General features: G+C 40.7%; 1 protein-coding gene across 4 annotated transcripts; it reads left to right on the top strand.

The window, feature by feature from the left end:
• The first annotated feature begins 1,199 nt into the window (after positions 1–1,199).
• On the top strand, positions 1,200–19,631 carry LOC124996617 (calcium/calmodulin-dependent protein kinase kinase 2). Of its 4 annotated transcripts, XM_047569821.1 has the most exons (19): positions 1,200–1,566; positions 1,696–1,837; positions 6,242–6,537; positions 6,794–7,135; positions 8,275–8,322; positions 9,245–9,298; positions 10,374–10,425; positions 10,564–10,697; positions 10,892–10,928; positions 11,092–11,113; positions 11,251–11,339; positions 13,539–13,738; positions 13,873–13,926; positions 14,018–14,091; positions 14,210–14,297; positions 14,712–14,843; positions 15,401–15,504; positions 15,689–15,742; positions 17,154–19,631. In XM_047569821.1, the coding sequence occupies exons 3-19, from the start codon at positions 6,307–6,309 to the stop codon at positions 17,224–17,226; spliced, it is 1,788 nt and encodes a 595-aa protein (XP_047425777.1). In that variant the 5' UTR covers positions 1,200–1,566; positions 1,696–1,837; positions 6,242–6,306; the 3' UTR covers positions 17,227–19,631. The 4 variants fall into 4 exon arrangements, with proteins under 4 accessions (XP_047425777.1, XP_047425776.1, XP_047425779.1 ...); XM_047569820.1 differs by lacking the exon at positions 1,696–1,837; XM_047569822.1 differs by lacking the exons at positions 1,200–1,566; positions 1,696–1,837 and adding an exon at positions 3,321–3,366.
• Positions 19,632–25,261: the final 5,630 nt, after the last annotated feature.

Here is a 25,261-nt window from a genome sequence, read left to right as displayed (position 1 = left end):
TGCTTCCCATACTGCATACATATTGATTGCACATGGTGAATTTCTTCCATTTAAAGAAATATAGGTCAATAAATGAAGACTTTAGGATGTGGCAGGTGCCCCATAAACTGGAACTAAGGTGGTATAGTTTCATGTCCAGCCTACATCCTTTGCTACACCTTGTTTCCTTTGGTGACATCTTTTAAGAGACACCTTGTGTTGTATTGAGGCCTGAAAAGTACTTCAGCTTTTTTCCCACAACTATACCAAAGAGTGGATGCAAATAATACACCAATTAAAAATACAAGTGGCTAAACAAATGTGAAGTCAACGTTACCATTAGAAGAAAAATTATTAAAACGCTACACAAAGAAATAAACTTGCCAGCTGGCATTTTACTAGGAGGGAAAGCAATGGATGCACAGTAACAGGATGAAACCACATTGTTTCCCTCCACTGTACAGACCCTTTTCACAGCAGAGATCTTGATTTGTCTCATTCAGGGGAGCACAGGTGAACTGATGACGCCTTGGTTGCACTAAATATCCCAGGGAAACATGATTGTTTGCTATCAACCTCCTGATGGAGTACAGCCATCATGAATGCACCTGTGTTCCCCCTACAACAGGGGTGTCAAACTAATTTTAGTTCAAGGACCACATATGGCCCATTTTTGTCTTAAGGGGGGCAGGAGAATGTTTACATTTAATAAACTTTAAGAAACAAATCAATTAATAAAAATTGCTATGTGCAGTTTGGGCACGTAGCTGTCTCCTGTTTAGTCCTGATTCTCAAGGTTGTGTTGTTTCCGCCTCTCTTACTAAAAGAGCTTACAAAAATAGCAATTATTTGCATTGTGGTGTTCGCTCTTTGCAAAATCATGCTGTGGCCAAGATTTGACCCTGTGGCGAGCTGGTTTTTGGCCCGTGGACCTTATGTTTGATACCTGTGCCCTACAAGATGTCTGCCGTGTAAAATGTGTACATACGGAAGGGGAAGACTGATGGAATAATGTTTTTTTTTTTTTGTTTGTTTTGTATTATGGTGACATATCGTTACCCTAATAGCATAATAGCACACAATACGTCTTAATCTGGTTTAATTCCAGGGTGCAATCATCTGATTCGCCAGCAGGTGGCGCTGCTTTCCAATTAAGTGCTTGTTGCGGAATACCCTCTCTCTTAAAAAAAGAAAAAAACAAAACATCAAGTGTATTTGTGTGGAAGCCTCACAACACAGTCAGTGTGTTGAAGTAGGGAGTTAAAGGAGGACAAAGGGCGGCGTGCACCTGCTCCGCGGGTGTAACCTAGTTTTTTTTTTTTATATGTATATATATATATAAAAATCAGAATATAACGCTTTAGAAATGTCTGCTCTGAACACTTCCTCGGTGTGAAGCACGGGACCAGCGGGTTCAGCTTCATTGGTCCATCACAACATCGGTTACCAGTCTGCTTGTACATTTTCTCACACAGCTAGCTAGCAGTCGTAGGGCAGGAGCCACTTAAACCGCAGCCGGAGACGGAGACGGAGAAGGGGACCTCGCAATTCTCTCTCGTAGGCCTACAGTAACACGTTTTTATTAAGGTAAGGTTTTAAGCATTTTTCCCCCACGTTGTTTATTTATTTTTTATTTTTTTTACTTATCTTCTGAGGCTACGTGAACGTTACTCGCATCCTTCACTCCGGCGTCTGGCAACATCTGTATCTTGACAGATGCGGCAGCTGCTAACGTTAGCCAGCTTGGAGCTCAGTTAGCTTTGTTGGGACCTCGGGACGACGGCGACTCGACGGTGACCACAACACAACATTTACAGCACCGGTTACAACCACGGTTAAAACGACGTCTCACTTGAGAGTGAGTTACCCCGGTACCGTAGTAGAGAAAGAAAAACCTCGTCACGGAAGCGCCACATTTAGGTGTAACTCAATGCTCGTGTGTGTTTGTGTGTGTGTGCAACTGCAGAGGCAACGATTGTCTGTTGTTATTATGTAACATCGTTGCATTTTTAAGGCATTTCATGTGTTTATCGCACGTAACTAAATCCAGCGTTTAACTTCCTATCCCCCCGTTAAATCCTTTCTTTATTATTTCACTATTTTTTTAAGTGTCATGGCAACATTGCTGTTAAATTCACAAGAGAAATGGGAGTTGACAGATCTGAAATGTCTGATTGAAAGCGAATAGCAAACTATGCAGGTACATAATATGGGCTGTGATTTGCTGTTATATTATGATCTTATTTCTATAAGGAAAACACCTCTTCCGTTTTTGGTGCTACTCTACACTCACTTCCCATTTCATTAGGAACAATACTGACAGCATTTATAAAACAACAGTCATGCACTTAGTCTTAGCTTAAAAAATGGTTATAGTTTTCAGAAAAGCTGTTTATTAGACACTGTTTTTCATTTTGGGTTGTTGTGGCGCTGTCAGATTGTGTTGTGTTGTACCAACACATGTTTGGCAATCCTGTTTTTAAGTCAGTGTGCTGGGCTAACTAACAGAAACACAAACCGGATCTTCCAAAAGGTTGAATTGCCGCCTTTCCTACGCTGTTTCATCATAAACTGAATGTTAACACAGCCTTGAAGGGGGGTTTTAGAGAACTGAAAATCCTTTGACCATTCAGTTCCTTATTCTGTAGATGCGTGTCACACTTTAAGGAGCGGCTGGCAGTATCGCGTGTGTTTCAGTGGTTACAGTGTAACACTTTAAAGGTTAAATATATGATAACCAACTATTTAATAAACATTGTAAACCACTTAGTATTATGATTATTAAAAGAAAAAGACGGACATTAGATTAAGCTAATTGTGAATTAAGACATATTTTCTGATGATTAACTGCAAAACATAATCCTTGAACAGCGCGAGTGTTTGGCAACATTGCTCAATTTTGGTACGTTTTGAAGTTAAATATCTAAGCTGCCAATTAAGTTTTCCCTCTGTAATATTCAGTTGTGGTTTTGCTGTAAAGCATCAGTCCAAGTTGACCACGAGCATGAATCCTTCCATTTACCGGAGCTCATCTCTTATGCCGCTCCACGGTTTGCGAACAGAGTGGCCCACTTGATCTTTTAATGAAGCTGGAGATCCTCCTCTGGTCCAGATGGCCCATTTGTTGTACTGGTGTGTCCGTAGGACTCCGCCAGTGTTGTTATTAATGCTGTACATGGCTCGGCCTCCTACAAGCTCTGATAAGTCCCCTCTTCCCCTCCCCTCCTGCCGGGATAGTGAAGGTCAGGTCATGTGACTTTGTTATGATAAGAGGCGTCCTACGGCATCTGGGGCTGGGCATCTGTTGGTGTCACACAGGGCTCAAATGTTACTCCCTGTTCTTCGACGTGGTTGCTGTGATCACCAGGGATCAGGGAGTTATGTATGGTATGTAGTATCTCAGGTTAGACATCAGCTTAGGCGCTGTGCCGTTTCAGTCCGCCGAGACCGGAGCTTCCTTATGTTTAGTTCTTGTTGCGCTTGTTAGCAAGGATGTCTGGCAAGAGTTTGATTTTTCCTGTTTTTATAAAAACTTGGAAACACAGTAGCATTACCCTGTGTGAATGACTTACTGTGCTGTAACAGATTGATAAACAAAGTTAAATTCGAGCTTTGTCAGCTTCAGTGTAATTATTATTGCTGATTGCTATTGTTTCAACCTGGCTGTGTCATTGTTAGTTCCAAGTGATAATGTCAAGACTTTTTAATGACATTAGCTTAAAAACTGCCCAGTCACGCTGTCATGCGAATAAAAACAGGCCTCTGATGTGGGTCTTACCATTTATTTGAGATCAAAGTAGGTCAAGTCTCGCAAGTCGTCTCTCGTCTCTGGGTATAAAAAGCTTGAAGACGGTAGCAGCAAGTTTCACTCAGGGTCGTGTCTCTGTATTCTTCTGTACTCTACTGAAGCTGAATAGTCTGTTAAGGGGATATTGTGTTCATTTGGTGTAAGTCATAGTGCGGGTTAGAAGTCAGACGTGCTTTTTAAGAGTTTTAATTACAGCTGAATTCCTCTAGATTGAATTCTTCTGATAATCAGAAATGCTCAATACAGCGTACTAGAATAATAGAATAATAGAAATAATTTAAATACTACGCAGCTTAGGAAAAGATGAATCTGTAACATGCGAGAGTGACATTGAATCTTACACTAGTGATGATGAGTGGGTACTTTTTGTAATTCTAATTTTTATTTTAAAGTGAATAAAAGAGACCAGACAGTCAATTATTTAGTCTTACACTGTATATATTGTAGGCTCACACAGGAGGTAGAGAAGCCACCTGGAGTGGGTGTCTCTTCCCACACATGCTTCTCATTCTCAATTTGGCTGAAGCTCCCACAGCCTTGTTTACTTTATCGCATCCCCTTGTTTTTCTGTGTCTGTGAGATATACTGCTCCTACACACTGGCAGAACCACAATCCTGTCAACAACCCGAAAGAAATCAAGCAGAACCCTCTGTCTTTTTGTTTTTTTGTTTTTCGTTTCCTCTCAGCTTTCCATCTCTCTCCATTCCTCTCAAAGGTAATGAGTAGATAATAGGCTGAGTGGACTTACAGATGGAAATGATGCTCTTCAAATGATGAAAAAAGGCTTTTGGTTAGATGCTGTACAGATAATAATTAACTGTGTTGTATAAGTGACATTAAACGCAGGCCGAGCCTGTTGCCTTTATAGATGCATGAATTCTTTCCACTTAGAGCTGAAATTTGTGACACTAGACGTGTTTGCATGCATTAATTAGCACTTAACAAAGTGTGTGGGAAAAGTCTAGGCTCCACGGATGTTTCATATGGAGAGAGCTGTATCTGCTTATGTTTCAAAGCTAGTGAATAGCATCTCTGATTGTTTTCCCCACACCTTTTCATTACACCCACAGGTTCGTTTGTGCTGCTCCAGCTGTGCTGGTAATTAATCCTGATGTGTGCATACAAACTTTGCCTGAAGATTTATGCCAGCTGTTAGTTATTCCTGGCTAAAAAGATACTGCTGTCCTTAGTTTTATTTATCCATCTCAACTCCCACTTCACAGTTTCTTTAAGTCAGTTCTTGCATGGTCACAGAAATCCACCATACACAGAGGGAGTAATATTTCCAATGGATCAAGTCATTGTTCATCAAGATTTATTCTTCCTGTATGCATATAATGTTTCATGGCCTCTCTAAGTAAAGTTGTGGTTAATTAATATATTAAAGGCTAAAATGTGGTTTTTCGTCTCTTTCCCTATAATCCCTCTAATGCGGTACCAGCTACATTTAGCGGAAATCAAAGTCTAATGTGTAACGTAACATCTTCAGGTTATTTTGCATTAATGTGACATGGAATAACTGAGTTGGAAGCACTTAAACTATTTATAGTTAGGGCTATTATTTCTAGTCGTTGTTTTGCAAACATTAAAATCTGAATATGTAGATTTATTCCTTTGCCGCTCTGCAACCCATGTGCACATGACAATGATGTGCAATTCAAGCCACCGTAATAGATGGCAAACACTCCAACCTTGTTATAGTAGCAGTAGTAAGAGAGATCATGTTATATTCAAACCAAAGTAGGTAGCATACTAAAAAGAACAGTGGATCGAGCACAGATCCCTGTGGTACCCCAGGGGATAGAAAGGGATTATTTGGCCTTTGATCACCCCGTCAGAACAACTCAAACCAGGGAAGCCCTGTACACTAGTGGCTCTACAGTTTAAGTAAAATGAGCATTTTTGAATTTACACTGACTTCAAGTTGATTTATTTTTAAGAGTACATCAAAGATTTAGGTAATGATAATAATAGGTAATAATAAGACCGACCTATATTTCTCAACTAGTAATTTGTTTTGAGTACTTATGTTATGCAGAACATGCTTAAACATCATGCTGGAATAGGCTCAAAGCTGATAAAGTCTTACTGATTTGTGTCTAATTGTTAAGATGGCTTGAAGTACCTTTGATGGTATTGGGTGTTAAACCAGCTTTCCTAAGGGATAATAAATTCATCTTTAAGCGAAGAAAGTACAATGTGGTTGTGTGTTTCTGAGAATTGCACGTTAATGGTGGCCATCTATTTAGAAAAGAGGAAATGCTGGTGGAGGAAGTGGGGTATTATTACTTATCATTATTAGGGAATTTGAAGAATGAAGAGTAGTACAATTTTTGGGGTAGCCTTTTAAGGAGGACAGTGTCTGTATAAATCAGAAAATAGCAGCTATTGAAAGGCCAATATGTGTTCTACACATGCATTTCCTTATACTGCAATTTGCTGTTGTACCTTAGGCGCAATTCTCCCTGAAGTTCCCACCTGATGGAGCAGTGGTTGTCAGTCTTTGTGAAGAGGCACCATGTTTCCTTGTCATGTAACCTCCTGGCCCTCTGCTGAGCCCCCGGCCTCCTGCAGTAGTCATGCACCGCCAGTGCAACCATCACAGCCTCTGCCTGATCTGCTGTGCAGCTGCCCTGCGCCTCCTTTGAACACCCACTCTGAGACACCCTCTCCGGACCCCATGGAGTCTCTCATCGTCGTTACAGAGTATGAACCCAGCAGGCCACCCGGAGAGGCTGGGGAGGAGGAGGTAAGATGACACTACATGTTCAAGAGATCGAACTAATTGGACATGAGACTCTCTACTGAATAAAATTATGAGTAGAATCAACATAGACACAGTTTGATTGTGTTGTAAAGGTGTGTATTAATTCTACACTATTGCCTTGTGCTGGAAAATAAGCACATGGACACATGCTACAAACTGACCACCATCATATAAGAAAAAGGCAAACGCTGTCATACAATGATGGAAAATAAAACCCTTTCAATATATCAAATGTCAGGTAGAAGAAATGGACAGCTCTGAGATGCCTGAGCCAGCTTCCTCTGTGGCAGCACCTTTCCGGACCCCTTCCTGCGACCTGCTGTCCCATACCGTCGGTCGGCCGGAGGCTCTGCTACCTGAAAGCCAAGAGCAAAGGGGAAGATTAAGCCTGTCAGACAGGAAGCTGTCTCTGCAGGAGCGCTCGCAAACTGCAACTTCGCCCTGCAGCTCCCCCGGACTCAATGGACGCTATATTTACCCATCATTACCGTACTCCCCCATCACATCACCACACTCCTCTCCACGCTTGCCCCGCCGGCCCACCGTGGAGTCCCACAGTGTTTCCATCACAGACCTTCAGGTAAGCTAAAGCAAGTATATTAATATTGCTTAATATTAAGTCAAAATAATGCTGAAATTCCTTCTTGTTATAGTTATTACGGAGGTTACTTAAATATCCACCCTCTGTAAAGCCAAACTTGTATTGTTGTCTGATGAGATGATCAGGAAATTGCAGGAAATCCACTTATATAAGGTTAATAATGAATGTAATAATAATTATGATGATATAATTTAGCATCTTTGCACCATCTCACCTAGTGTATTCCCTTAAGGGCTTCGTACAGCATAAAGCATTACACATGAATGAACAAACTAACTGATGTTCACACTGAGCTCGGCTCTTTCGAAGGTACTCCATCAGAACATCTGCTACTGTGTCATAATATCACACTTACATGAAAGTAAGTAGACCTACTTTTGCATTTGTCTTAAAAGCAGCAGCACACTGGTAGAGACAAAGGTTTGTGGATGACAAGGTAAGGTTTTACAGTATGCATAGGCATAGATAAGAACGGTGACACATGTTAGATGTAGATGTAAATGAAGGTAGAGTCCCTGCTAGGATCATGGCACATTAAACCGGCCGCCATCTGTTTGTAGAGCTTCCTTAACTTCCTAGCCTCCCAGCTAATAGGAACTCTTCCGTTTTCCCAGAGGAGTTAGACACAGACGCACACTATTGCTGGCAGGTCTTTGATCTCAGTTCGGTGTGTGAGAAGAATTTACAGAGTCACATGTTAATAAGGTGAAATATTTGGAGATATCTTTGGTAAGGCTTCCATGTGTGGTGACTGACAGTACTTTAAGGGTCGTATAGAGTTCACGAATCAAATCAGTGACATTTAGAAATGGATATTTAATGAGACAAACAATAGTCAGGGCAGTTCCTTACTGCTTATAACCACTCAGGAAGTGTCTACGGCTACACAACCATCAGTTGTATAGTCCAAAACAATATTTCAAACAAAACAATTTGTCCTGATTCGGAAGACAAGTGAAGAAAAGAAAAGGAAAAATAATTTAATCGAATGATCGATGTGCACGATTTCGTTTGCCGTTTGTAGGAGAAGCAGATTGAGTGAGAATGTTTACGTTGCGAGTATGAAGTGATTTGAGATCTGTCTTCTCTCTTTCCTCTCCTCTTTCCCTCTCTTCCAGGACTGCGTTCAGCTCAACCAGTACAAGCTGAAAGATGAGATTGGAAAGGTACCATCAGAGACAACTCACTGATTGCTTCCTTTCACTGACGCTCCCATTTTCTTCGCCCTTCCGCCTACTGCATGTCTGTCAAGTAGCTCACATCATCAAGGACATGCGGTAACAGCCTCTGATATCCTCTCTTCCGGCTGTCCTCATTTCCCAAACTCTGCGTAAACTACCGGGGCCATGGGAGAGTTGGAAGATGGATGAGAGGATGGTATAAATAGCGCTCTCTAAGGGTTGTGCAAGGCTTAGTGGATATAAGAGTGAGTGAGTGAGTGAGTGAGTGTATGCACGTTGTAGATTTACAGGGTTTGTAAGTCAGTATGTGCATATCTGTGTGTTTCCACATGTAGGTAGACATGTTAACGTGTGTGGTTTGGATCCCAGTGGAGACAATTAAAGCCCTTTAGGACTGTTGGAGAGACTCCTGGTATCAGATCATCTGTGGGACTGTAGGATGAGCTCTGTGCTGCCTCTCCAATCTGCAATCTGCTCCCCCAGCAGGAACCCATCCTGCTGCCCTCTCTCCCCGTCTCTCGCTGTTTGTTGTTTTTTGTGTATAAATTTGTGCACACGGGCTACTAATTGGACCTACTTTTTATCCTGAATTTCCTGCGTGTGGGCAGGGGGAGAGCTCGATAGCCCAAACCAGATCCAGTTTCCTTAATTAGCCTGAAAAAAAAAAACGAGAGGAAGAGATGATTTGAATTTCTCTTTTCTAACTTTGAAGCAGCTGGTACTCTTTCAGTGTACACTGTCAGCCCACACGCCTCTCTGGTGTGAATGTGTTTGTGTATTTGTCCCCGTGTGTATTTGTATGTATTTTTAATGTTTGTGTTGCACATGGTAAGATTTTTTTTTTCTCACATGAAGAACTGACAGCTGCTCAACCTCACTTTTGGCTCCGTCTTTTTTTATTTTCCAGGGTTCCTATGGTGTGGTGAAGCTGGCTTACAACGAGGATGATAACACGTACTATGTGAGCTTTTCATTCACTCAGAGATCAAGATTCGTTATTTTGTTTTCTTTTAACACCGTCTTTGTATGTCTCATTTCTTTCTCGTTCTTTAACACTTATCATGCACGCACCACACACACGGGCTAACATCACAATAATCACCCCCCCCAACCCCCCACCCTTGTCATATGATGTGATGTGATGTGTGATATGAAACCTCCACATGTAAAAAAAAAAAAAAAAAAAAAAAATGTCTCCAGATAATAACACGTTCTTTTACTGTTCATGATTATTGTTGCAATTCTCATTAAGCTGCACGATGGCGACTGACAATGACATGCGGATTATTTTAATATTCCTCCCAAGTGACAAAGGCCACATGTCACATGTAGTGATTATACCATTGCCGTAATAAACGAGGGCACTGAGACTATCAAACGCGAAGTCTGCCCCCCTCGCCCTCGCCGCCCCGGACAGAAAATATATCAAATGTAGCTGTCGCAGACTGTTCTCGTTCTTCAGCACTGGCTTGATAGGTGTCAGCTGAAGAAATGGTCGGGGACACGTGTGACTACTTACCAACTTGACATTTTCACTGCATGAACGTAGGCTGTCTTGATGCTCATGTGTTAACATTTGACAAGCATCCACTGAGACATTAGTTTAAAAAAGACAAAAGACAAAAAAGGTCAATTCTGTTTGTGGTCTAGCATCTAAAAATAAGGGACTAAATTTTGTGTTTGAAATAATACTAATACTATTTGTAGTGCATGTTTTGAGTATGTGTCAGTAATTCCACACCGGGACTGACAGCACAAAAACAGCCAGTGTCTTCTTTTGTAGTTCTTGTCTTATGTGCTGATGACACCAATCAGAGGGAAATTTCTAGGTGTTTGGACAGTCATCTGTAGGTGTTTGAGTGGGTGCACTGTCAAATAGGTTTCATATCACTGAGCTGGATCTCGTTCTACTCACCCACCACCTTTCTGTCCATTTTTGTGTTTGGATCTATTTCCCACTGGACTTGTCCCACCTGTTCTTCCTCTCCTCTCATCCTCCTCCAACTCAAATCCATTTTTCCCTCTCTCTGCTGCAGGCCATGAAGGTGCTGTCCAAGAAGAGGCTGATGAGACAGGCAGGTTTCCCACGTAAGTCTGGAGCCAGATGGTTAACACAGCAGAAAGCAAAGTCCGATAATACCGCAGTGGTACCTGCATGTTGCATATCAATACTGAAGTCCACCCTGCCTTTGTTTCCGCGTGGTCTCTTCTACATTGCGGCCTCAGGGAGACCTCCTCCTCGAGGAGCCAGGGAAGCCCCCGAGGGTCCGTGTCAACCTAAAGGGCCGCTGGAGCGAGTCTATCAAGAGATTGCCATCCTCAAAAAGCTGGACCATCCTAATGTAGTCAAACTAGTAGAGGTGAGGAATTTAATTTCAACATGAGATCACAGAATAAAATACAAACAATTGTGCAATGGTTGCACACTCAGTGCTGATACTGATCTCACCAACAAGGTCAAGGTGTATTCAGTGTTACGTGACACAAAAAGGTGATCTGTTGTGTTTGTGTGTACACTCACTGTTGTTTCCATTCCTCTGTGATGCGGTGCCAGGTTTTGGATGACCCCAGCGAGGACCATCTGTACATGGGTACGTTGCTGCATTTATCCTTCAGACATCACGCATTGATAGATTTGTGCGCAAACCGATAATAAAATAAACTTATTGTAAAAATAAGTCGTTTTTAAGATGTGTGTATGTCTTGGTAGCTTAAAAGCTTCTGTCTCTAACCTCATCTGTGTTTCTGTCGCAGTGTTTGAGCTGGTGAAGAAAGGGTAAGCTAAGTCTCTTTTATGGTAATGAATGTGCCACTGGAGTGAGCTCAACCTCATTAGATATGATTGCTAATTGTGCGTGTGTCGGTGTGTGTGTGTGTGTGCGTGCCTAATTATGTGCCTTAATGTGTATTCAGGGCTGTGATGGAGGTGCCAGCAGATAAACCTTTCAGTGAGGACCAAGCACGTTTTTACTTCCAGGATCTGCTCAGGGGAATCGAGTACTGTGAGTCCCTCAAACCTCTCGTTTGTCTTGACTCAGCCTGTAAGAATGTGTTGACTGCGTCGTGCCTCTAATATCTCTCAGTTAATTTGTTATTCATCTCGATATGCTGGGATTCGATGCAGATTCAGCCACGACATTAAAACTACCGAGTGGTGAAGTGAATAACGCCCGAGATCATGTTATGCTGTTGTGTTCTTCTGAGAAACCTGGATCTTGGCATTTATATGACTGTATGTGCCACCACCTGAACACTGTTGCAGACTAGCACAACCCAGTGGCAATGTCAAGGCTTTCATCCTAATGCCATATGTTACCCACATAAGGGTCACAAAGCACCCTGGCCAGCCGTATGGTCTATTGCTTTGCTCTGCAGCCCACTTCTGATGCTCACGTGCCCATTGTAGGCACTTTTTATAGTGGACAGGGGTCAGGATGGACACCTTGACTGGGCAGCAGCTACGCAGCTCCATCCACAACAAACAGTAATGCACTGTGTGCACTGACGCCTCTCTTTTAGAACTAGTATTAACTAGCTCACATTGTGGAAAAATGTAGCTACAGGAGCTTGGATACTGGTTTGGATTAGGCCACACAAGGCGGTCTTTCTTGTCGGTGAATCACGACTCTGACACCAAACGCCAATTCACCTCTTTTCCTGCCTTGTACCACTTGTAAAAGGTACTGACTGCTGCAGACCCCGAGCAGTCCACTGTATCTGGTCAACGCAATTCAGCCGCTTCCACCTTTCCGTCTTTCTTATGGCTTATGCGGACTTTTTAGGTGCATTCAATAAAGATTTATTATACTGATAGTTCGATGTTTCTCAGCATTACCCTTTTCTTTTGTGAAGATCTGACCCTTCTCTTTCTAAACGTCCCCTCCCCACTGTTTAGAAGTTCTCTTGTTACATGGAGATGCAGTGCTGCTACCATACTACCAAAGAAAATGCTATATGGATACATAGATATAGATGGAGTACTCCACTTTAGTCAGCTATTGATGTTGAAAACATGGAGCATTACCCATACATGACTGGTCTTTACTAATAATCTTTACTTGGGCACTCTGCCCAGGAAGATTAAATGACTAGTTTTTAAACTTAAGCTAAAATGTCACATATCAGCACTAACCTGCATGAGTCTCTGCATGAACAGTGGTGACACGCTGTGCAACCTCTCACCACTGGTGAATTTTAAACCAACTGGAAACCCCAGTAATTCTGTTTTATTCAATACAAGCAGTTTATTTCTTTTCTTTTTTATTTACATATATATTTTCACACATGGAAGGAAACTCTGTGTTTCTATTTTATTTCTTATCACAGTCATGTTTAATAAAAGATGGTTTGGCTTCAAAAGAATATTGAACCCACTTCAGAAATACAGTATATATTATGTATCATGAGCGTTAAAAATACAGAGCTATGATTTAGTAAGAACTTTCAGCCTTGAAACATTTCCTTTAAAGATAATTATCTCCTCCAAATTGCACAGTTGTGTTTCAAAACAAGCTCAAAACAATAATATCACGTCATTCTAACGGTACGTATGTAATCATTTAGTAAAACCGTTCCCATGATGAGAGAAAAGTCTATTATGAAGGGCTGTGAACGCCTAAATCAGAATCACATGATTGTGGTAACAAGATGAAGCTTTTACTGTATTATTAAGATCTACCCTCGTCCTATAATTCTTCCCTGCCATTTACACAGCCCTTGTGCTGTTCTTGACTCCAGCCTCCCACAAGGCTCATTTCACATCCTCTCAGTGGCTCTTAATGCTTTCAGCGCAGGAGAAGAGGTTTTTCCACGTGTCGTCTAGGAGACTAGTACGAAGGAAAGTAGAGGGAGGGCTCTGCACCAGGGACACAAAAATAGTCAGGGCTCATTCTCAGTAATCATAGCCAAAGAAAAACATGTTTGTCTTGAGTCTCAGTGAAGGTAGTTTGGTTAAAAAAATACAGTTCACGTACAACACACTATATTTTTTTCTCATTCTCACATCTTAAACATGGTGTAATCTTTTCTGTTGATGGGAGTATTTGATGAAATATTTATCTGCTGCCAGAGATTCTTCCTCACGTGTCCAGGCCACTTTCCTTTCACCTTGTCAAGCCGACAACTTATTTAATTATATCAGAATATCAAATGTTTCTGTAATGACGGTTTGTTCCTTTTTTTTTTATTATTATTTTTAACAGTACATTACCAGAGGATCATCCACAGGGACATCAAACCTTCCAACCTGTTGGTGGGAGAAGACGGACACATCAAGATAGCAGACTTCGGGGTTAGTAACCAGTTCGAGGGAGCGGACGCCCTCCTGACCAGCACTGTGGGAACGCCGGCGTTTCTTGCCCCTGAGGCGCTCTCTGAGACCAGAAAGAACTTCTCTGGAAAGGTGAAGCGACATTCAGCTAACTACTGCCCTCTGGAGATGATTTATCAGAAATGCAGGAACCTTTTTGGACAACTATGCCGTATATTGTTGTGTGATGTTGTAGATTTCAGCTTGCATTCTCTTTCTTCACAAAGGCTTTGGATGTTTGGGCCATGGGAGTGACGCTTTACTGCTTTGTCTTTGGAGTGGTGAGTGTGCACCAGGGTAAATGGTCGTTTTTAAGATTTCTGATAATCTGTTGGTCTTCATTTAAAACCAGTGCGCTTCTTGTTTTCACAGTGTCCTTTTATGGATGAGCGCATTCTCAGTCTTCATCAGAAAATCAAGACACAGCCTGTGGTGTTACCAGAACAGTAAGCTCTGCTCTTTGATGTCATCATGTTAAAGGCTGTCAGGGGCTGTTTTTATCAGCCACTTGAAGTATTTGATTTTGGATACTGCTTCACCTGTCGCTGCGACTCTTTTTAACAGTGCCGACATATCCGACGATCTCAAAGATTTGTTGCTGAAAATGCTGGACAAGAATCCGGAGACGAGGATATCAGTGCCACAGATAAAGGTAAACGCTCTACTTTTTAAACCGCGATTAGGTTATCATGAGATGTATTTCCCAAAAGAGCACTTTGGAGGAAAAGTAACGTGTTGAAATTCTGCTGTGTGTCAACTTCAGACTGACGACCAATCAGGACAGGACTCACTACAATGTTTGATTTTTTTGTTCCTAATACCGTTGTGAGAGTGCATCAATAACCTGCTTACCCTGTTAGCTGTCATCTCTATCAGTTTACATCAATCTTGATACGGCTCTTATTTCATAGTGCGATCAATGGGCAGCATGAAGGGCTTATATAGATAAGACTGTATTAAACATGCATGTGTCACGTGTACTTGCTTGCAACATGCACACCTCAAATTGTATCTCGATTGCATGTTTTCAGTAAATAACCTAAATATTTGACATGCTTGCATGCAGGTGCACCCATGGGTGACGAGGCACGGCGCCGAGCCTCTTCCCCCCGAGGATGACAACTGCTGTATGCTAATCGAGGTGACCGAAGAGGAAGTGGAGAATTCGGTTAAACACATCCCCAGCCTGGCAACAGTGGTGAGCGTCTGACCTCATCCAACCGACGTTAACACACACCTCGGTCGCACCCGAGTCTAGTTTGCTTCCGCCTCAGGTGTCATTAAGTGAAATTTCACACATCAGTGCAGCTCATTTTAGTGACAGTGGGTGAGGAATGAAAAGGAGCTCAGTATTAGCACATTTTTTTTGATGTTGAGATTATTTTCTGTATTTCTAACACATTGCTGTGATTGTTTTGCTTGGATATAATACTAAATATTATCAGAACCTTGAAACCTTATCATTTAGCCAGACATGGCAGCAGCTAAGAAAACATCCTCTAACTGTTTAGAAAATGCCAAATGCACCAGATTATACCATATCTGCCGTCATTCGTTATCACAGTTAGCAGTAATCTGCTTAAATTCTTTATGTGCACGTTACAGATGGATTTTAGATGGTGTTTGATGAATGTTGCTGTAAAAATGACATGACTTTATAATCATAGTTCAAACTACCTTTTTTCATGCGTACATATATTTGAGCTTACGTTTGCCTTACATAACAATTAAATCTTTGTTTTTTCTTTTTTGCAGATTCTGGTGAGGACCATGTTGAGGAAGCGCTCCTTTGGGAACCCCTTCGATTGGGGCCGGAAAGAGGACCGCAGCGGTTTGTGTGCTGCAGGACAGAGGCTCACGTAAGGATCGCTGACAGTCAAACTACAGACGCTACAAGGTTTTGCAGTAATAATCAGTGTGCTGTCGCTGACATCTTCTCTCGTAGAACTGCTAGGAACTCTTACACCTCGACGGTGTCAATGTAGCCACCCAATGTCTGACAAACTCTAAGTAGACTGTTATTATTTCTCTCCTGCCCTGTAGGAAAGGCAGAGCAGGCAAAGTGAGATACTGCTACATTCATTGTAACCAAAAAAGGTAAATGATATTAGGACAACTGCTGCCTGCTGTAGTACTGTTTAAGTGCTAGAGAGAACGCTTAAAGACTCCTTGCATGATGTAAGCAGCTCTATTTCCCAACATGACTGTGATGGTCAAACACTCCTGTGCGTCTGGTTAGTTTAGGGGTGTTTGTACCGGCCATTTCTGGGAAAGCTGTGAGATAATTCAGACTGTATCATCCTCGCAACATAATTTGTTGTCTGCTTTATGTACGAGGGTGATATTAATGCAGCATGAGCCATGCAGTGCAGTTTGATTATATGCTGATCAGCCACAACATTGAAGCCACTGGTCCTCACTGACATGTCACGTAATCACGTAAATAATCATAGGAGTCTCTCCCCTCAACTCGACTCAACATCCTGGTGGACACACAGGACACCCTCAGAAGGCTTATGTCCATTCTCCAATGAATCAGAACTGTTCTGGAGGCACAGGAGACACCTAGACGATTTTAAACAAGTGGTTTTGATGTTGCGGCTGATCTGTGTTTAACAAATTACGCAATTTATCAACAACAGTAGCAAGAGTAGATCTTAAGTACCTGTAGGAATTACTTTGTGATCCCCTTATGTAATGTCCCATATTATTCTACACATATCTGGCATAACATTATGACCCCTGACGGGAGAAGTGAATAACATTGACCGTCTTAGACATGTACCATCTACCGAGACCAGACCAGCCACCACCGCCCCATAGCAATGAAGAATGAAGAACAGCACAAGGTGTTGACCTGGCCTCCAAATTCAAGAGATCCCAAACTGATCATGTATCTGTGGGATGAACCACAGAGGACCATATTGGGAAGGCGGTCATAATGTTATGTGTGATCAGTGTAGTTTTGGCACCATATCACAGATGTGTGGACCCTAGTTTTTTAGTAACATTTAAGGCTGCATTTTGTGTTGTTGTATTGATTGGCATTAACATGTTATTATGCAAGGCAGCAACTCGAAGAAAACTGGACATTTGCCTTAAAAAGGAGCATAAAGTAATAATTATAATAAAAGCAAGAATCATTTCTACCCACGCTTCCAGAGCCAAAACCATCCACTTATCTTTATTATCTTTATCACTGTTACTCATCTCTTGCATGAAGCACTCTTCTCCTGAAATGAATGGACATCCCTGTAACGATGTACGTATGAACGTCATCGCGTCTTATAATGAAAATGATGAACATCGTTTGATCAAACTTTCCCCATTTAAGTTCTCGAGTTTCTCCTCCGTACAAAGTATGACCTTTTAAAACTAACTTCTCCTCCGCCTCGCCTTACATAACAGCTAAATAGTTGCTTATTTGTTCCTCTGCTCCGCGATGCAGGGCTGACATGTGCCTGCAGTACTGCCGCAGCTAATGCTATGTCTCTGGTGTGTTACTTAGGAAACAGGAGAGCGGTGACGCCATGAGGAGCATGGAACTGCCCTACGTGGGAGAGGATGAAGCTCTTTCCTGATGCACGCTGTTTAATGCAGTGTGCACGCTGGCATCTGCCCGCCTGCTACCACACAGCGCCACGCCCCTTTACTCACCACAGTACTGGCAGCCTACGCCTACTGAAATTTATTATCTAAGCACTTTTATTTCCTACGCTTTTATTCTCCTCTTACACCTGCTCAATTTGAGGTTGTGACTCTCACATGGGAACCTTCCAGGAGAGGCTCCTCCCCTCCTGAACGTTGAACCTTCGATCCTTTTCGCCATGCCCACTCTCGACTTCCTATCCTGCATGCTTTTATAGTCATAGCATGCTCCGTCTCAGGCTTCAACTGTACAGATTCTGGTTTTATCGTAGGTTAGCCACTAGCTAGTGTTTCTCCTTGTCTTAACTCGACAATACTTTCAGGTATACGGGGCATGGGAACTGGAGGTGGAGATGGTTTTACGCGGTTGTCTTCACCATTACCGTGGTTTTCTTAAGTAGAGCAGGCTTCTTGACAACGATTGTCTGGTTCACTCTGCTCCAGAGTAGCGGTGCCCAGTTTTTGTAATATATTTAAAACAAGGGTGTGTACAGCTTATTGAGGTTAGAGGAGTGAAAAAATGTTTACTTCACCGAGTGCATGTGTTCACTTTCCCAATGCAAATATTGTATAAGCTATTTCTACACATTCACTCGCTTATTCCTGTTTTTTAAATCTCATTTATTTAAATGAATAGAAAGCTTTAATTGTTGACCTAGTGCTTTGTGAAGATTCATCATTAATTAATACGAGACTGCATAGAAAAAACACGATTTTTTTCTTTTGCAAAGCTTACGCTTCTAGTGAATCTTTTTTTTATTTCGACAAATATACGATATAAGTGTATTTACTGTGAATTTATCAATTCATGGAACTGCAGCAGATTGACTTATTCTGTAGGGTTTTTTTTTCTTTTTTTAGCGAAAGACTTTTTAGACAAACAACGTTTTGTGTTGTGATACTGAGTGTCATGTATTTGTTTCACATGGATGTCTTTGCTGAAAATGGAAAACAGTGAAAATTTAACCTCAAGTTACAAATTGTGAATGTTTCTACTCGTTTGATTTGTTTTATAACCTAAGAGTCACTGATGTTATTTTGAAACTGCACATTTTAGGACACCAAAAACTTTAAACTTAACGTTCCTTATTGAACCATTGGAACAGGCTACTGAGGCGAGGTCGAGATGAAGGCATAGTACAGATGCAGACTTTATGTACAAATCTATGCATGACACATCTGTAGAGGAGTTCAGCTTGAAACCTGGTGTCATCTTTGGCCGGAGGCCACTGCTCTGCAAGTGTTTCTACTTATAAATGGATTTTTAGTTTTTATTTATTGATGTGCTTTTACATCCTAAAGCACAATTTCCCCACTTTCTTCCTTTTGTTTATTAATTTGTTTCCCCCTTTTCCAGGTGTTGGTGCCAGTTTAGATGAATTCTCTTAATGTGTCTCTAGTTGACTTAGAATATTGACACAATATTGATTATAACAATTAATGCTTCCACACACTAATTACTTCAGCACTTATATGTTGAGTGTATGATAAAGGGACTGGATTTTTTCTGTACTTACTATTTGCATGTCACTGAACTGTACTTACTGTATGTCTGATTTTAAGACTAGTACTATGCACATGATGTGTCCTTATGGTGCGATGTACTGCCCTGTCAGATTGTCACGGACCGTGTGCACACCGGGTGGACTCAGAGGGCTGTTAGCGTTCGCTTGATGCTAATTTATTTTTGCTCATGTTTTTTGCAGAGAGATCTAATTAAGTTGTGCTCTTGGCTTTGAAGAGCAACACGCAGAGACGGGCTCTTTTTAGATTTACATATGATTAAAAGGACTTGTTAAGTATATTTCCAGTTATAATAGTGAAGCCTTAGTCGCGAGGTTAGTTAAGATGTTTCTTTTATACTGTGAAATGTTATCACGCAATTATGACAGATTTCTGAATTTTAGACTTTTGCCAGGTAGAGAATTAGTAGGACTATTTTGCCCTAAATGACCAACAGGAAGTGAATAGGCATATGAGTATGAATGCAGGGTGACAGTGCAAGCCACAAAAAAACTGTACTGTAAATATTTTATACATACATTACTTAAACTAGTAGTTTGCTTCGACCCGTCTGCCCGTTGTTGTTGTAAGAATGGCCGGGCTAAGTGATTATCAACCTTTATTGTTCACACGGTTTTGCATTCTGTAGTGTAGTTCATTTCATTAAGAGCTTTGGGGGGTCCTTTTCCCCTGAACGCATGCTAAACATACTGAATGCATACCACTGTGTTGTCATAGCATGAGAGGTCCCTGACAACAAAGTGGGACCTCTAAACGACTTATTCTATACATACTGTACCTTGTTCATCACTGGAATAAAATATTATTGCCTTTCTGTAATGTGTTTCTGTCATTGATAATGGTGTTGAAATTAGGCTGTGTGAAGAGTTGCAGGTCTAGACCACTAGTGTGCGCTGTGCACCACAACATCTCCAACAGAGCACAGCCTGAATATCACATTATGTTCCTTTCAGTTATGCAACAGGCGGCAGCTAATTTTATACATTTGTGTTGTGCACTATGCACATAGATTAGACTTTCTTAATTTTAATTTTTTTTTATTTAGCCCATATTTATGACTTAATGTGAGGCCATACACCGATCAGCCACAACATTAAAACCACTGACAGGAGTGTTTAAATAACGTTGACCATCTTGTGACAATTCAATGTTCTTTGGGGCCCCACCAACCACACCCTGTTCCCAGACACCACAGGACACCCTCAGAAGGCCCATTTTGTTATGAGTCACAACTGTTTTGGAGACACGGCGAGACCTACACAACATTAACAAGGTGGTTTTAATGTTATGATCCCTGTGTGTACTAATTGTAATTATCTGATTTAAAATTTAAAGAACAACAAAGTGCCAACCATTGAGTCCACATGCATCCTTAGACATAAAAACATCAGCATAAAAAGGGCAGATTTGAAATGATTCATGTCTCTTGGGCTAATGCCTTTTACAAATTGCTCACAGTAGCACAACATAATGCCTGCCGTGTGAGATGCAGTGTAAAGGTCCTGAACCTGGGACACGTGGGAGCCGTATACTCCAAATCAGCAAACAAGAAGTGCTGATTGTGACCGAATGTGAGCCTTCGCTCATCACGCTCAGTCCGTTGTTTAGCTACTGAAGCATACGGAAAATGCACACAAACAATAAACAAAAGCCTTGGTCAGCGTTCTGTGAAATAAAAGGCCGTCTCCTGCAGGTGACAGGGTTTGGTCCATTTATTGCTGCGCCCATCCCTCTTTCTTCCGTCGCTCTAGTTTGCTAAATTAAAGCTGGCAGCGATCTCTGTCTCTGTCTTCCAAAGAGATGTCACAAAACACTCAAATGAACCTTCTGTCAGTGCTTCACTTGGAAAGATTACATGCCAACATGAATTATGCAACAAAATGTTCCTTTAAAGTGAGGAGGAACTCAAATGAGGTACTTCAGACATGGATATATTTTGGGAAATGTTATAGTTGTGAACTCATGTTCAGGTTGTTGCTTCGCTAAAAAGCAGTTTTAGTGTAAGAGACGTAATTTAAGATCAGTGTGTGTCAATCATCTTAGATGCTAGAAAATAGACGGCAAGCATGATTTCCAAAAGCTGAAGCCGAAAACAGAAGAAGAATGTTTCTCACGAAGCCTAATCTCAAAAGCAGAAACACACACAGTCTAAATATTCTCACTCCAGACTGGAAAATCTGTGAAGTTTGCCTGTCTGGGCAGTGTTTGAAATATTAATCAACGTCTAATCCGTTGGTATTTGAGGAAGTGTTGTTACACAATACTGATTATCATGATCTGCATGAGTGAAAAATCCCTGATGCTTTGTGTTCACTGCCCTTTCTGCCCAAATGCCAAATGGTCCCTCTTTAAATTCTGGCCATGTGAAGTTTCCAAGGAGGGATTCAGAGCAGGTGAATGTTAAGTGTTTTGCCTTTGGTATATTTTAAAGTGTCTTAAGTTGAATGAAGGGTTCAACTTAAGCAGAAAACTTCACTGTAATGGCCATCATGGCGGAAATAATAAACCTAAGACATTTACACACATAGTTACTCCCAAATAAACAGAGCTATGTATAGAATGGCTTTAAAGAAAAGATTCTCAAAAGGAACTTTAAGGGAAAGAAGGGGTACTTAGCTTCTGCCCCCAAAATGTGGTGGCTAAATATTTTAATTCAGTGATAATCCTATAATAAATACAATTTCTTAAGAAAACAAGAAATATAAAAAGAAGATAGCTTACAACACATTCTCTTGACCTTCAGAAAGCTTTAAAACATTTAACATTTAAGTCAAAGTTTTTCCCTAGCATTTTTGTTTCATTTACTTATTCTAGATTTTATTATTTATTCATTTTTTATTGGTAAAGTATATTGTTCCGAATTTAAAGTGCAATGCTTTTATTTTCTACTTCTCGCTGAAGCGCATTGAAAAAAACAAACAAAAAAAAACAAACAAACAAAAAAAAAAAAAAAAACGACACAAGCCGTTTTTTTTCTTTGTCCTGGCAGCACTGCGTGTCTGAAAGTTTAAAATAAAATTTCACAGTTTTTTTCCCCCCAAGAAAGAGTACCCGGATTTTCCGCCTCTTCCATAAATGTCTAAAAATACTACTTGGTACTTGCTCTGTATCACCATAAAAAGGTGTGTGTGTTAGGTGCACGTTAGGTGCACGTTAGGTGCAAAAAATTATACTTTTAACTTGTACTAGCATAAAAGTTTAATAATAACAAAAAAAAAAAAAAAAAAAGAGATAAGGACACAAAAGTGCAAAAGTTCAAAGTTCAAAAGCGCGCGGGACGGCGCAGGCGCTGCTAGAAACACTCCGTGCTAGCAGCTAGCTAGCTAGTCTAACGATTTAGATAGAAATGGAAATATGTCAAAGCTCTTTGGGACAGCTTTTAAGAGAGTTTGCAATGGGAAAGAGATGCCGACTCAAGAAGTCGGAAAAGACCCTGTGGGTCGGACTTGGACCAGGACGCACAACTACTACTGGCTGCAACAACACAAAACCAATATGGCGAACCCGGTATCCAAGAGGTAAGAGATCGTCTTCTATGATTGCGTGTTACCTTGGTATTACAAAATATGATGTGACAACCACTGGGTTTAAACTGCTTTTATGCAAATTGTAGCTGTGCTGTGATTTAAACCATTTCATTAGCTATCACATGTCTCTAATTCCAAAATAGGACGTTTTGTGTGATTGTAACTGAGGCAGGCAGGTGAGGCCAAGGTATACATTTTTGCTGAATGATTTTATTCTGGCGAAGCTACTGCTGCTTCCTGTCCTGCTGTTCACATGATGTTTGCTGGATACTATTTCCAGCCAAACACTGGTAACTTCACCAGTTCTTTGGTTGAGAGATGAGACGATCCACTTTGTATGTTTGCTGTATCACTAATTGCTCTTTCTGATTTCTGTGCATGATTTGCTGCTGCTGATTCTGGTCTTGGAGTAGCTGAGCCCATTTCTGGTCATTGTTTGTGGCTTTCATGTGTCTGATTTGCATCGTAGAGATATGTGAATATTCATTTTTGAGTGTTTGCTGCTGTGTGAGTGGTATTGTTACAGGATGAAGTGGTTTTATGGCATTGTTCCATCTTGGTTGCTGCTTTTGATTTTGTGGAGGGTGCATCCTGTTTACCAAATCGTTTCACTGTGATATTGGCTTTTTAATGGGAAATCCAGCATGATCATCATCACACTGGTTATAATAGCTTCATTCTAACAGCCAAACATAAGGGTTGTAAATATTCAGTTAAAGGCAATGTTTTTTTGTTTTTTTTTTGTCATCCTGCTTTGCTGCTTTTTACACAATAACATCTAAACTGCTGATCTCAGTTCTCTGGTCTGTCCCTTTCTGGTCTTGGGCAGCATGGCCGCCTTAGTCCTAGAACACTAAAGCTATAATAGTAACATCAAGACTACCGTTGGGTATATTTCTCCCGATATAATATACCCAATAAAAAAAGACTTCTCATCAAAATAAATTGAAGTAAAACAATACATGATACATTGAAAATGGGCACTTAGTGGGTAAAAACACGGACTATAAAAATGTTTTTGACTAAATAAATGGAAATGACCACAAAATTATATTCATTCATGTGCATAATACTAAATAAATCCATTACATGCAAATTCCAGGCTAGCTATCTAGTGCTAGTATCAAATAATTTATATATAGCTCGCAATGGTTGAAAGTAGCTTTAGTTATGTTTTATTCACTTGTTAACTTCAACACACACAAAAAGAGACAACTCTGCATGTAATGCTCAAATATTAACACATCCACACAAAAATAATGACCAATGAGAAAGTATTAAACCCAGAGATGTAGAATATGTTTGCCTCCAGTGTTTGTGCACATGTTATGCAGGACTGTGTGAGCTTTCTGATGTGTGCACTTAGCAACCGGTTTGATATTACTTTCACGTCATGCACCACTTATCAACCCTTCATCAGGAAAATTATAAATACAAAAGTCTCTCATTCTGACATAGTACTCAAGAAGCACAAAATCTCAATATTCTGGTCTCGACTTATTTCTTAAAGTGTCACATTCAAGATAATCTGCCTTCATAAAAGCCAAAGTGTTCTGTTTTAGGGTTAAGTATATATGTTCCAGCCTGGCTTTGGCAGACTGGGTATGGTAACACTGTGTTCCACATACAACACAGGAGACCGGTGTAAGAGAAAAGGTTGTGTTGACTCGGGGAAAGAAGTGGAGTCGAAATCATGTCCACTTCTCAAATGCTGATTATGATAAACAGTTGCAGCTGGAAATGATATGTTGCTGATATTTGCAAACTCTGTTTTGTATATCAATCCCAATGCTAATTTGCCATTCTAGCTCAATTGGAGGAAAGATAGAGAGAGGCACAGGTGGAAAAGCAGTGCACGGGGGGCACAGGAGTGTGTGTGTGAGAGTCAAGCGCGAGGCGATTAGGGATCCGAAGCATTTCTGGGAAAGGGAGATAAAACACCTTCAAACTACTCTTTTGAGAATCACGACTGCCTTATCTAAATTTTTGCATAATCAGTTCCACGTAAGACAACATAATTCAACATTTGTGTTATTTTGTTGCCATATCTTTCTGTGATAGGCAGTTTATTTTCTCCGCATTTCATAATTTTTTTTTCTACCCACTTTTGTCCAGTTTGTTAAAGTTAACAACATAGAGAGACCTGGTTCTGTTTAGGCCAAGTGTACGCCATAGTAAATTTTATTCCTAAGCTTTCTTATTTAACCTCAAAACATAAGACATCCTTGAGATTTTATGGTATAGATTTAGGGCTTTTTTTGTTTCCATTCAGTCATCTTATACATTTTTTTTATGCCCAGAAACAACTGACTATATATAAAAAGAAGGAACCCTCTGTGATGTCACCCATATGATTCCTGAAGCTCATTTGAAGCTCAGTGTGGTGGCTCAAGATGTCGCCATCTTGGCTCAGCCTCATTTCTGGCTAATTCAAAAATAGGTAAAGATATTTTGTGTGAGTCAGGCAAGTTGAAAAAAAAATTAAGCCTCAAGTGGCCATTAGCAGAACTGCAATTTTTGAATTTTTTTTTCATGCCTATTGATTGTTGCCTGTTACGAAAGCTTCAGTTTCAATGATCCGGTTGAACTGAGCAGCCATAGTTTAGCAGAAGCCATTGGCGTGAAGGTTTGGATGTAAGGTGGCTCTTAGATAAATATGTACCTGGTTCAGGACAATGCCATCTAGCGTGAGGTTAACATGTAATGAATCACATTCAAGCAATATGAAATAGATTGTTTGACTACAGTCTTTTTTTAAAAAGTATCTCAGTACAAAAGACTTCACAATTATCCTGAAATGAAGAAGATACATGTGGTGAAGAATCTGGTCTGGTTCGCTCACCTGTCATACAAGACACAGCGGTGATGAAGAAGTAATGGCGGAGTTCCGTTTGCATTAATTTAAATTGAAAGTCAT

The sequence above is a fragment of the Mugil cephalus genome, chromosome 19 (assembly GCF_022458985.1).
Source record: "Mugil cephalus isolate CIBA_MC_2020 chromosome 19, CIBA_Mcephalus_1.1, whole genome shotgun sequence".
Taxonomy (NCBI): Eukaryota; Metazoa; Chordata; class Actinopteri; order Mugiliformes; family Mugilidae; genus Mugil; species Mugil cephalus.
The sequence above is the reverse complement of the archived record's forward strand: the minus strand, read 5'-3'. Positions and strand labels throughout refer to the sequence as shown.